This window comes from Stegastes partitus, unplaced genomic scaffold, assembly GCF_000690725.1.
Source record: "Stegastes partitus isolate 25-593 unplaced genomic scaffold, Stegastes_partitus-1.0.2 Scaffold100, whole genome shotgun sequence".
Lineage (NCBI taxonomy): Eukaryota > Metazoa > Chordata > Actinopteri > Pomacentridae > Stegastes > Stegastes partitus.
Genome location: NW_007577831.1, coordinates 141,069 through 154,488, shown reverse-complemented (window position 1 = coordinate 154,488; position 13,420 = coordinate 141,069). Strand labels below are relative to the sequence as shown.

Below are 13,420 nucleotides of genomic sequence, written 5' to 3'. Positions count from 1 at the left end.
ATGTTATGTTCTCTTCAGTGGTTGACACCTCAGGAATATTGGCTTCAGTTGTTTCCAGCTTCTGCTGCTGTCACTGGCATGACACTGGTATGTATGCAAGCCAGCCTCTGTTATTCCTTATAAAAGGTCAAGGCCGTAGGGAGTTTTTTTTTTTTTTTTTTTTTTCTTCTGCAATGGATATTTAGCTCTTCAGGGCTTTGAGGCCAAGAGTGATTGTGTGTGTTTCTGCAGCTTATCTCCAGCAACTGAATGGACTGCATCGAGATGACACTCCAGCGCTGTAATTATAGGGCTTGGCGGTGTTTAACTTTTTCCTCTCAGTTTGTTTTATATGCTGCAATTCTCTTTGATTGCTTTGTTGCTGCATGGAGCAGAGATGTTGCCACAGCGCCAGTGGCACCCATTGACCTTAAGGTCAATCTGGCAGCAGGTTCTGAGTTTTGACAGGGGCAGCCAACTGTGGAGAGAGGAGCATGCCTTCAGGCACTCAGTGTGTTCTGTCAATGTTCGTTAGTCAAATAAACTGCATAGTATCACCCCTTTGTCTTTTATTAACAGGGTGAACCAATGACAAATTTAGTTTGAGCCAGGAAGCCGTGACAGTCAGTGTAACCTGCCTCTTTACATCATAAAGTCCTGGTAACAGTGCTAAAAGGCTTATCGTCAACTGCTGTCATTGCATATTATCTGTCTTCCTGATAACATGTGCAAGCTTACAGTGCACACACAAGCTTCTAAGAGAGCGGTTGCCGTCTCTGGGATTGATGACATCGACACACTGTAAGCGAATGACGTTTTCAACAGTGCAGTATTTCACCTCCTGAAGCATGAGGGGTCAGAAGTGCATGAAAAGCTAATTACAGAGATGAGTCAGAGATGTGTGGTGAGAGACTGGCCTGTAGTACTGCAGGAGGTGAATGAAACAATTAGTTTCTGCTGTGTGAGAGCTACAAAACACACAGTTCCCTCTTTTGTAAAGATAGCCTGCAGAAGTGCCACAATCGGTGGTTCTCAGGGACCTTTTTTTCACACAGTAGCCCCGAAAATGATTTTTTAGTTGCATCAGTGAGTAATACGCCCTACTTTGTATGATGTTGTTACATCATCCTAGAAATATTACATACTTTTTTCCCCTGAAACCTAGTTTTTTAAGGGATTACATAACTATGAATTTTGAAACATGGACTTAATGTTCAACTACATCGTCTTCAGGTTGTCTTGGTGGTAAAACCAAAGAATCTGCATGTCATGTACTGTACATATTATAGCTTCCTGCTGCTCTGCATCTTTGTGTCTGCACTTGCTGTACAGGGTGTCACACACGGAAAACGTAACTCAGTCATCGAGAACAGACAAAAGGATCTACTCTCTATAAAGCCAAAAAAAAAAATCTGAGTTTTGGTGTGTTACGTTTTTTTGGGGGGGAGAAATTGTTGAGATTTTTGAAACAACCACCAGCACTGGTGGTTGTTTAATGTGGGTTACTGGGGTGCTGCCTCTGTTTAATTATCCAGAGAAGAAAAGTGACCAAAACATGTTAAATATATGTGAATTATATGTTAGGATGTACCATTAATGAAACATTAATCACAATCGCAATTCTGGCCTTCCACAATTAAATAAATGTGATCAATGTGATGTTGATTCTCCACTCATAGAAAAATCAGATAAAAACCACTTGGTTTCACTTGGATAAATGTGGAGCTTATTTCACTCTTTCAAACTAAGTTTAGGTCTGATACCCTTATTAGCTGCTGTGCTGCAGCAACTGGGTGGAGACTAGAAGCTTTTTTGTGCAGAGCTGCCTATGTAGTGTCTATTGTAGCCAGCATGAGAGGCGTTTCCAAAACATCTGAAAATTGAAGCAGTTTGAATAAAATGTTACTTATATTCTGCCTCTAGGAAATGCACTGAAATCAAGTGGAAAACCTTGATATCAGTTCTATTTTGATGCCAAGATTTGCACATTAGCAGGAATGTAAATACATAAATATGAAAGTGCAATAAAAATATTGTGCCTCTTAAATCAATTAGCAATCACATTGTACTTTTATTGATAGAACTTATTTTCCACCTGATTTTTTAAATTTTTAATTATTTTTTTTTTTTAACAATTTTACAGTTCCTTAGTGATATTCCATCAATATCGCTCAAGTTTACAACAGTGGTTGTATTTTTGGAAAAGTGTGATAATGCACATTTATTCCAATGTATATAGGCGTTGGTGGAAACATTTCTTAAATATTCACTCGTGATTGCGAGGGTTGTTGTGCAGCAAAAACTCAAGAAGCAAAAAAAAAGGAATCTGATACTCAGAGTAAAAAGTTCGCTATATGTGTGAAACACACTTTATCTGCAAACAAAGAGATAGTCCAAAACAGCTGGAAGTCTCGCTGCGTCCCAGACACATTATTTAATCATATTTAATGTGCCTTATCTGGAACTATTTTAGGGAGAGAATTGATACCCTTAATTGCATGACTGTACAGAGGCTGACGGATAGTTGAATGTCACTATTGTGCCTGATTGCACCGAGACAAGATGAGTAAAATTGGGGGGAGGGGGGAATCAGTGAATGCCTCGGTGTTGACTGGGAATTCTTCCATGGTCACAGTCTTAGTGCTGAAATGGACAGATGCAAATGGACGGCAGCGAGAGCAGCCGTGTTGTATGAATAAGAAACAGGAAAAAAGTTGAGAGAAAAATATCCAAGGTCTTAGATGAGTCTAAAAAGATGCAGAACTTCTCCCTCTTTAGGGGTTTTCCCCGAGCTTGCTGAAAAAAAAAAAAATCCCCCACTCTCGTGGTTTGAAATGCAAAGTTAACAGTTTTACTCAGCCCCCCCAACCCCAAGGCTTGTATAGTCTCTCCTAATCTTTTTTAATGTGTCAAAAGGCTTTCTTGAGAGTCTCTGTGAAATTTCACACTTAAGTTGTTTGCGAAGTCAGTCTGAATTACGGTGTAGAGTGAGGGTTAACTTCTCTGAAGGGGTTAGGGAAAACTTTTTAAAACTGTATGTGTTTATGTATGGAGCTGGTGTTAGAGACGCAGCAAGCATTCGGACTGATGCTGCATGTATGTCTGGACTTGAAGATGTGGAACTGCTTGACATGAGTCAGATCATACAAATAGACATGAAAGAATCAGTTGCGATGTAATGTGATTTTAGGTGTGAGTGTATACCAGTGTTTTCATCAACACTGACTCCATTTAGCTGTGATGATTGTGATGATGTGAGAATGTATTATTTAAATGTCTTGTTTTGAAAACCTAACAAAAGCAAGCTTAATAATTTTAATGTTGGATATGTCGAATTTTGTCTACAGAACGAAACAGTGGAAGATTTTAAATATGATTTTACGTACTGTGACATAATCTGTATATATTTGTGTGTATGTATATATTCTTTTTATATTGCATATCATTCAGCCCTAGTTTCGTGTGATAACAACAGCTCAAATTATGTTAAAGTTATTCAAGTTTCCTGTTTAATGAGACACATTGATTCTTGTTAAACAGGATAAAACAGTGATTAAAAAAAAAATGAATGACTTGGTATATAGTTATAACAAGGAAAATAACAACATGTGAACATTATGCTATTTAAACAAGACTTTAAAACTTACAGGACCAAGCAAAAACTGCTGCTTGGTCTTGGTGCTCATTCAATAGAACACACAGGTCTTATACAGTCCTGGGCTGTCGGAGCTGTTTTGACAGCACGCAAAGGACTGTTTAAATATTAGACAACGATAGATATAATGTTTCGGTTCGTCTATGTACACCTCAGCCACAACATAAAAACCACTCACGGGGGAAGTGAATAGCGTTGGTCATCTCACCAGAATGCAATGTTCTACTGAGAACGTTGGGTTCTGACTTTCATGTTGATGCTACTTTGACAAGTAGCACCTACCTAAACATTGACTAAGCAATGGCGCTCTTTGATGGCAGTAGCCTCCCACAAGCACAGTGCCCCATTCCACACTGCTACAACTGCTTAGAACTGGCTTAAAGAAGAGCCTAGGGAGCTGACACAACCTCCAAACTCCCCAGATACCAGTCAAGCACCAAAAGAAGGCCAATCCACAGAGGATGCATCCTGCCACCCACCGTCCCAGTACCAGAGACCACAGAACTCCCCCGGAGGTCCCATGTCCACGGTCCAATGGGTCATTGCAGCTCTGGTGCCATAAACAGTAAAAAGTTGGTGGTTTTAATGTTGAGGCTGATCAATGGGAGTTAAAATAAATGGCAGCTTACACAAGAACATCTCAACTCTCCTAATTGAGACTGTACAGTACAGCTTTACTCATTCATGCTCAGAATAAATACTTTTCTTGAATGTGCCCAGTAATAGGTAATGTAATTCTTATCCCTCTTTATTAATCTCTTTACTTAGCGGACATGATAATATCTCTGACCGCCCTCATTAACATTGACAGGTCAAACACATTCAGTATCTGAAGACAGAGTGTAGCTAATATGAAAGTCTTTTCCACTGCACTGATGTTTTGGTTCAGATTTTGTGCTTTTGATTAGTTTCATCACCCTCAGAAAGGGGTGAATCCATTCTCTTAATGTAATTTGTGGAAAACGTACCATGACAGTGTAATTATTTTGAGGGGGCCAATTTGCATTTCCAGTGCTCTGCAAACTAAATGTTACTGTAGGTTCTAAGGCCTTAGAGATAAATTAATAATCTGCAGTATTTAAAACCCATGAAACATTTAAATTAAGTAATTTCACTTCCTAAAGGGCATAGTGGAGATGTTTCCATACATATGCAGACAGACACACTTTTTAAATAAACATCAGCGCTAATCACTGAGACAGAAATCAGAGCGAGAGCAGAAAATATTTTCTGGAGCTTTTAATGGTTCCTTAGGGGCTCCCCTCTGACTTAGATTAGATGGGATTTAGACAAAGTTGATGCATTTACCAAAACTTGGAATTCTTTTTATCTCAGTACATTATGAGGATCACAGTACTATATACTTTTCCCCTGATTGAATTACAACATAAGTGTTTTTTTTATTCAGTTTAAACAAGGATTTAGGAGGCAGTGTAGCAGTGCAGGAAAACATTGCTATTTGTGACATTTCTGTGCAGCAGGCTTTGATCAACTTTGAAGGGAAATCGATTGGAATTGCTGCTCTGCCCCATTTTAGAAGACATCTCATCAAACCGAGTTGCAAAGGGTCTAAAGACTACAAGTGTTCATTTTTGTTCCCCTAGTGCTGCAAATTTAGTAATTGACTCTGATTTTTGGCTTCAGGCAGTAACCTAATAAGGCCATCCAAGGTTAATGATAGACCCTTTTTAGACTGGCTGCACGTCTGACACCGATATGTAGTGGTGGTGAAAAACAATTATTACTTACATGAGAGACACTCGGGGCAGGAGTCCCTGACATCTGAGTGAAGCGTTGTTATTCTGGCTGTTATTAGCTGCTGTATTTTGTTACAGCGCGGCCTGTGCATCAGTTGTAGCCTTTGGACGTTAGATCAAAATGCCACAAACGTTCAGACAGTGAGAATCTCAGCAGTGGGGTTGTGGTGCTGCTTTACAGCCATCTCTTCCCAGGAACACCAGTGCCACAAATCTCAGTGATTTAACATCTTTCCCGTTCAAGCAGCTGGAGTCAGCACAAGTGTCATTTGCCATTGCCAATCTGCTGTCATGGCGTCCTCTGCCAAACAATTTATCCCTTCCCCTTGTGCTTTATTAGCCATAGATTATGGGTGGTCGTGGACAGTTCAGAGCCTCTGCTGTCGAGGTAGCCTTGTAATTGACTGTGGGGAGGCAGGGCGGGTAATCATTTGAGCGTAAACCACACTATCAAGAAAATGCTGGTGAATACATCTTTTGTATTTCTGCCACTGAGCAGGATCTTATTTACCCACGTTTTTAGCTCATCTTTTTGCTCTTACTTGCCAGTAACAGTCCTTTTAGCCATTCAAACACAGTGAATCTAGAGATAGTGGTGTCTGATTGGTCTGTCGGTTTGCGTCTTGGGCATCTGTCACTTTGGTAAAGACTGAAATATTTCCTCACAGCCAGCGTTTTTCTTGGCTCAAGTTGATCCTTTGGGAGGCGACTGCACACAACATTGAGTTCATTGGTCCATGTACAGTAAATGCAACTAGTCTATGTTACCTTATTTGACACAACCTGTCCATTTTCTTATTTATGACCATTTGATGAACAAAAATGCTTCAGCAAATATAGTTCCAATTACCAACATTGGTTAATTAGATCTTTTTTAAAAACAGAATTTTTTCTTTTATGCTCACTTGTTATTATTTTGACTTTTATCTATTTTTCTCTGGTACTGGTGAAAACAAACCTCTCTGGGGAGCATCTAAAACCTCGCCCAAAATATCACTGAGCAGCAGTGAAATTAGGTTGTTATCTTTAACTGGGAAACATTTTTCCGACTTATTTTTCAGAATTCTGGATCCTCGGCAGGCTCCACCCCCAACGCTCCAGTGACTGGTTACAAGCGTATGGTCATTCCAACTCAACCACCTCTGACTGCCACCAAGAAGTCTACACCCAAACCTCAGGCTCCTGGGGGAGTCTCGTCTATTCCGCCATCTTCTGCCAGTCCAGCGGCCAAGCCTCAAAGCCACATGGCTCCTCAGCCGGTTCCGGCCTCCTACGCTACAGCATCAACCCCAAGCCAGCCCACCTTCAATGTCCAGGTGAGGTCGGCCCAACCCGGCCCCCAGCATCAAGCCCCGGCTGGGCACCACTTTGGCCAGCAGCCTATTCGGAGCCCTGCACAGGTGCAGTACATGCCTGCTCAGCCCAAAGGCCCTGACTTTGCTTATGGACCGCCACAGCCTGGTTTCTCCCCGATGACACAGGGAGGATATCAAGACCAGCACCATCCAGGAGGACTCCAAGTAGGTGGAATGAACTCCAGAAGAGCTGAGCCAATCCCGGCCCAAGCATACCAGCCTTCAGGCCCGAAGAAGACCTACATCACAGATGTGCCACCAAGCTTGACCCCATATAGTTCTGGACCAGCTGTTCCACCAAAGGTAAGAACTACTTGTATCACGCAGCACCAAACTGAAGCAGTTGCCATTATTGTTAGATATTGTATAAGTAATAGGTTTTCTGAGAAAGACAGATTTCTCCCTGGTTGTTGCCATCCATCCTTCCACTCTTTTCTCCATTTTCTGCCACCTTTCATGGTCTGAATTGGTGGCATTAAGCTAAGCAGTAGCCCAGCAGTCCATCATCTCCCAGCTCCTTCTTGAGAATCCTCCGGCTTTTCCAGCCCAGCAGGGATATTTAATCCCTCCAGTGTGTTCTAGGTTTTTCCCTGGAGCTTCCTCTCAGTTAGATATCCCTGGAATACCTCCACAGGGAGGAGTCTTGGAGACGTCCTGATTGGACGTTTGAACCACCTCAACTGGCTCTTGTCAAAAGCATGGCAGCCCTTCTTCAAACCTCTCTGGGATATATGAACTCTGCTTATCTCAAAGGCAAAAAAAAAAAAGTTTGGTTACATATATATCCAAAACTCTGTCCTTTTAGTCACTACTCATAATTGATGTGTAGGCTTTAAAAGTGCAGAATCGGAAGTAAATCAAGGTTTTATCTGATGATGATATCATGATGATTCACTTCATCATGCAGTCCCCCTTTTTGATGTCCTTTTCCATTTTATTGTCACGAATATGATCCACACTTGTTTAAACTGCTTTTCTTCAGGTCAGCTGCTTAGTGACAGAACCTCTGCTTTAGATGAAGTGCTCACCCACGTATGCTGAACAGTGTAGGTCAGAGCATGACAGAGTCTGAAAAGCACAGCCTGGTCTCATATTCTCTCCGTAGCATCTTTCTAGTCATGTTATACATTCTTTAATAAAGCAGAAAATCTTGGGAGCACAAGGGTGCAACTGTGTGTTCAAGATTGTGAGTGTGTCACTGTAGTGTTTACCATTGCTGTATGCTCGTTTGTGTGTATGTTTGTATGTATGTGTACAGTATGCATACATTTATGCAGCATCAGATGGCAATACAGTAGGGAGCTGCTTGCCATCTTTCATTGAAATGCTCTGAATAAACAGTTGTTTTAACCTTTATGAATTTTTGAAAGAGCTGCTCTGTTGGGGGTTCACACCATCTGATTCCATTTGTCTCATAAAAGGCAGCTTATATTCAACAGTATACATCTACCAGCTATGGTATGTAAATCTAAGCTTCCAGTGGCTGCACTGCAATATTTATTTCCAATTTAACTGTGTACAGATGGAATGTAAAAGTATGACCATGCAGCTGCAAGCATGTACGTGGTGTCTTGTATATGGTCTTATTTTATCACTTGTCATTTAAGAAAAGAATATGTAAAAGTTTAAACATTTGACCTTTTGCTTAACAGCTGGCATGGATTTCTACATATGGTCAACTGATGTGTGAATGGGGTTGTAGTTTGTTTGGTTGTTTTGTTAGTCACAAAAAAGCAATAACACAAACAGAAGTATATAAAACTGAATTGGAGTTGTTATATGTTGGTTAGCTCCATTATTTGTTACAGGTTGTATTAAGAAAACAGGGTCATGACTTGCACATCGGATTTGTAGAAGCCAGATGTGGATGCTAGCACATCACAGTATAGGTAAAATTAGCAGTATTTGCCTTCCCCAGCCCCATCTGCTCATCCATGTCCTCAGTATTTTCATTTCTTGATTCATTCTCATTATACAGTACTTATGTTTATCAGAAAGAGAATTACTGTAAAAATCCCAACAGGGAGAATGGTGTGTAAACAGTTGCTGAAATATGGGAAAGTTGTACAGTTTCACAAGAATACAAGAGAGCACTGGGATGCCTGGAGTCTCGCAGCAACAGAGTGGATGACGTTAAACATGGTTGTAATGGGGGTGGAGGGAAAAATGTGGAGAGCATCCCAGATAGGATGTCCTATGTAGAGTGGACATAGACCACAGCTAACAGTTGTGTGGGCTCTAGAAATGTTCCTCCCACTCTTTTATTGCAACTCCCAGATCTATTCACGGCTACCTAAATTCTTGATGGTAACAGTTCGATCAGGAGGTATTCCTGTAGCGATGTCTATATGAAGCATATACACTAACCTCACAGAATCCCTTCAGTTCCTCACTAGGTCCATTCACACATCCATCTTACTGTCCAGTTATTGCAGATTGTCTGTGGTGATAGAAGGGAGATACAGCTCATGTGTCCTCATCATTGCCTCATTGCTTCCCTGCATTCTCTGTATTTCCTCCTGTGATTTCTGTTTGGATGTTTGCTCTTTTTGTTCTGGTCACCATGTAACAGCAGCACTACTAAACAAAGTGGCAACAACAGTGAAAAAAAAAAAAAATAAGAGCCTCCCAAACTGCATGTCCAGAGATGGCACAGCTCCAGCTTCCAGATTATCATCTGGGAAAGATGCTGCTTTTCTGGCCAGGACATGTAGCTTTAGCTTCAACCTGAGTATGCTGCTTTTACCTTCGTATTTAAGATCTCTTTTGACCATTTTCTTGTTTGAAATGGATTCCACTTGAAACATTAAAAGACTGCAAGAGAATTCATGGAGCTAACATTAGTGTAATTAACCACATGAATTCACTAGGAGATGAACTATGTTTGTCTACTTCTGTCAGAATTCAAGTACCAACTGTTTGAAAAATCACAGAATCTAAAGTGGTTCATGTGCCATTGTTTAAGAAGGTTTAATGACTGGCCAGTTAAACTGGATTGTCTTGTTATTCTTTACACCAACGACATTGACCATATCAACATTTCTGAACAGTTTTTGCATTTAAAAGTTGTTTAACAGCGTCACTGGTGTATGGTTAAATGCCACGACAAAAAAATAAATACTCCAAGACAAAAAGTCATGTCTAATAATCTAACAGAGAAAAGGAAAAAGAAGCAGACATGTACATGCAGTAAAAAGCACTACAAACACTGGATCCAGCCCCAGACCTTTTTATAGAACTGTACTTGACTGAGAAGAAATGTATAATACTGTCGTCCCTTAGAACAGAGCAGTCTATGCCACAGAGACAGCTATTCTAATCTCAATATATCCAGCCTTCGACAATCTCTGGAAAGTGGAAGGCCCTTGAGTTTTCTTTAATTCAAGGATTTTATGCTGGTTGAAAATACAAACTGGGCCTCCCAGCCTCTGGGAATAACTCATCAAGGACTGTACTTTACTAAATACAAATTAGCTTCAACATTGCAGCAAGTATCTTAAAAATAAGTCTAATTATATTTGTTCAAAACAAAAGTCTAGATTTTGCTTGAAAAGCTCGCTTTGGTCCCAGTATGATGCATTATTAAAAAACAAAAGGTGGCGTTTAATAGATTTGTGAGCATCTCTTTGATTTCAGATAAAAGCAAATCACTAATTTTACAGATATAGCCTGTACGCTGTGTATTTGTCTTTCTTTCCCAAGGATATAGTGGAGCAGGATAATAGACTCTGTGCAGCCCCCCACTCCCTGTACTCCTGCTTTATTTGAATGCTTTGAAACACATCAGGCAACCCAGTGCTCCATATGCAGACATTCATCCAAAGACTGTGCTGTAAATGACTTTGGTGTCACGCATCATGTTTGACCTGACTCTTGCCTAAAGTGTGTGCATCCAAACCTTAGCTCTAATCTGTCTTTATTTATGTGTGTGCAGTATAGCAGATCTTTAATGCCAAAACAGACCAGAGACACTATAAAAGCCAGATTAGAATGAAAGCAAAATCTGTCAACTTTCCCTTTATGATCATCACTCCGCATGACCCGATGTCGTGACATGTTCATAACCTTTTACAAATGGTGTTAAGTCTACTTAAAAGAATTGGGCTGTGCCTCTTTTAATCTGTTGTGCAGATAAACCAAAACATCGTCAATTAAAAAGAACTATTTACACATTTGTCACAATCATCTAAAGTGATCTCTAGTCACTGAGTTAATGGTGGTTTTATGTAATACCCGGCGCTTTCTCAGTAGGGGGTCTGTGACTTTGATTGAGGACTTTATTAAAGAGATCACTTCACATAAATGAGGGTATTCATAGAAGGTCAGTGTCATTAGAAGTCCAAGATGAACTCCTTGGATGAAATTCTATGATCCAGACTCATTCTGATTAGCTCACTGCTCTGCCCCCCGCCTCAACCCACCCCTCCCTCAGCCCGTTGATCCCCATACGTACCCTTACTCACACGTAAAGCGAAGGTGTTCTCAAATCAACACACTTCAAGGATGCTTAATTACCCAAATCCACCGGTGTTCTATTGTAGTCCAAAAAAATTAACAGATTTCATGGCTGCCGGTTAACATACCAATTTCCACGAGTCTCTCCGTCTTTCCCGAAATTGGAGAAAAGCTAAGCTGGATGATGACTTGTGTTATTGCTGAGCTTGAGTGACGTTTGACAGGGGAGGATTATTTTGAACTGCTCAATCCCTGCAGCCAGTTAAAACCCCCTCGAAGGTCAATGATGGTTTCAACTGTCAGACATGTTTAAATAACTTGACATTTTTCTGCCTTCCAGTTCTGGCCACTTTGCCTTTTGACCTGCACAACAACATTAGCGTATAGTGCCATCAGGAAAAACATCTTTAAACGTGTGGTGTGAACCCTTATTATTCTCTCAACACTGGGTGTGCAAAATGACAGCTAAAATCCCACCTCTGTATTTTTCTGGTGATTCCTGATTTTTATTTGATATATTTTTGCTTAACAAGTGCCTTAGAATGTTGTACAAACTCCAGTTAGTTCTTGTCTAATTGAACAGTTATCATAATGCAAAGTGCAACATGCTTTATGTGCAGATAAACCATCTGCTTGTCTGTGGAAAAAATACACTGAACAAAAATATAAACACCCCATGTCAAATATAAGAGTTTTATGAACATTTGGGTTACGCAATATATAGAGAAACTCAAAATATATTTTCAGTAATTACTGATCTTCATATCGACATTGATAACATCGTGGTATGGCCATTTGTAGCGGATTGACAGTCCTTTGAACATGATAGGGGTCAGGTTGAGGAAGTTGATTTTTCAGTATCTTGTGTGTCCGCCAGCTGCGTCTCTCAGAGCAACACATCTTTGCATGGAGTTGATCAGATTGTCTATGGTGGCCTGTGGAATGTTATTCCATTCCTCCTGGAGTGCCACACGGCGCTGACCCACATTGCCTGGAACTGGAACACGGTCCTGGACACGCCTATCCAGAACATCCCAAAGATGCTCTATTGGGGACATGTCTGGTGAATATGCAGGCTGTCCAGAACTTCAATGTCCTCTGTTTGAAGGAATTCCATGCAGATGTGGGCAACATGAGGTCGGGCATTGTCATGTTGAAAGGTGATGTCATGCTGGCACACAAATGGCACAACAATTGGGGTGAGAATCTCGTCCCGATATCTTTGTGCATTAAAGTTCCCTTCAATGAAGTGCAATGGTGTTCTATGCCTGTATGTGATGCCTGACCACACCATAATGCCACCACCTCCATGGGCAACCCTGGGCATAACATTTGCATCTACAAACCGTTCACCCATGCGTCGCCAGACACGCTGTCTTCCATCTGCATGATACAACTGGAACCTGGATTCATCCGTGAACATCACTCTTCTCCAGCGTGCCAAGGGCCATCGGACATGTGCATTCGCCCATGCGAGTCGGTTCCTACACCGGACAGCAGTGAGATCTAGCCCACGATGAGGGCGCTGAGCATGCAAGTTGGCTTCTCGTAGGCGGTTACAGACAGTCTGAGGTGTGATGTGTCTGTTGTGCAGACCAATAGTCTCATCAGCTGTGTGTGTCGCTGGTCTTAGCCGATCCCGCAGATGGACAAGCCAGATGTGGCGATCTTGTGCTGGAGTGGTCACACGTGGCCGACCAGGATGAGGTCGATCTGCAGTAGTGCCAGTCTGTTGGAAACAAACTCTTAAACGGCCTATGGTCCAATAATGGACACTGAGCCGTGCAGCTACTGCTCTGGTGGACATCCCTGCATCCAATATGCCAATGGCGCGCTCCCGCATAACTTGCGACATCTGAGGCATTATGACTTGTGACAAAATTTGACATTTTGGGGTGGCCTTTTATTGTCCCCAGTCCAAGGATTGTCCAGCTGTTGCTCATTTTGTCTGATCACCCACTGGACATGCCCCACCTATGCACTGAGTAAAAAAACAACTCACTGAGTAATGCTCACTGACAGCAAGTTGAATTAAAAATTATACACAAATCAAGAGAAATATTACTTTTGTACAATAAAATGTCAGCAAATGCTCATTTACAGTTGTTAACTCCACATGGCAACAATATTTGACATGGGGCGTTTCTATTTTTGTTCAGTGTCATTAACATTTTTGACCAGGTTAAGTTTTGACGTAGCAAACATTTAGCTCAAATGAC

At 41.2% G+C, this 13,420-nt stretch overlaps 1 protein-coding gene across 3 annotated transcripts in view; it reads left to right on the top strand.

Annotated features, from left to right (window-relative positions):
* Positions 1-13,420, top strand: part of lpp (LIM domain containing preferred translocation partner in lipoma) — a 191,475-nt gene that overhangs the window by 109,139 nt on the left and 68,916 nt on the right. For all 3 annotated transcript variants that reach the window (XM_008277529.1, XM_008277530.1, XM_008277531.1), the window contains one exon: positions 6,453-7,049. In XM_008277529.1, coding sequence (XP_008275751.1) covers positions 6,453-7,049 — 597 coding nt within the window. The remainder of the gene's footprint in view (positions 1-6,452; positions 7,050-13,420) is intronic.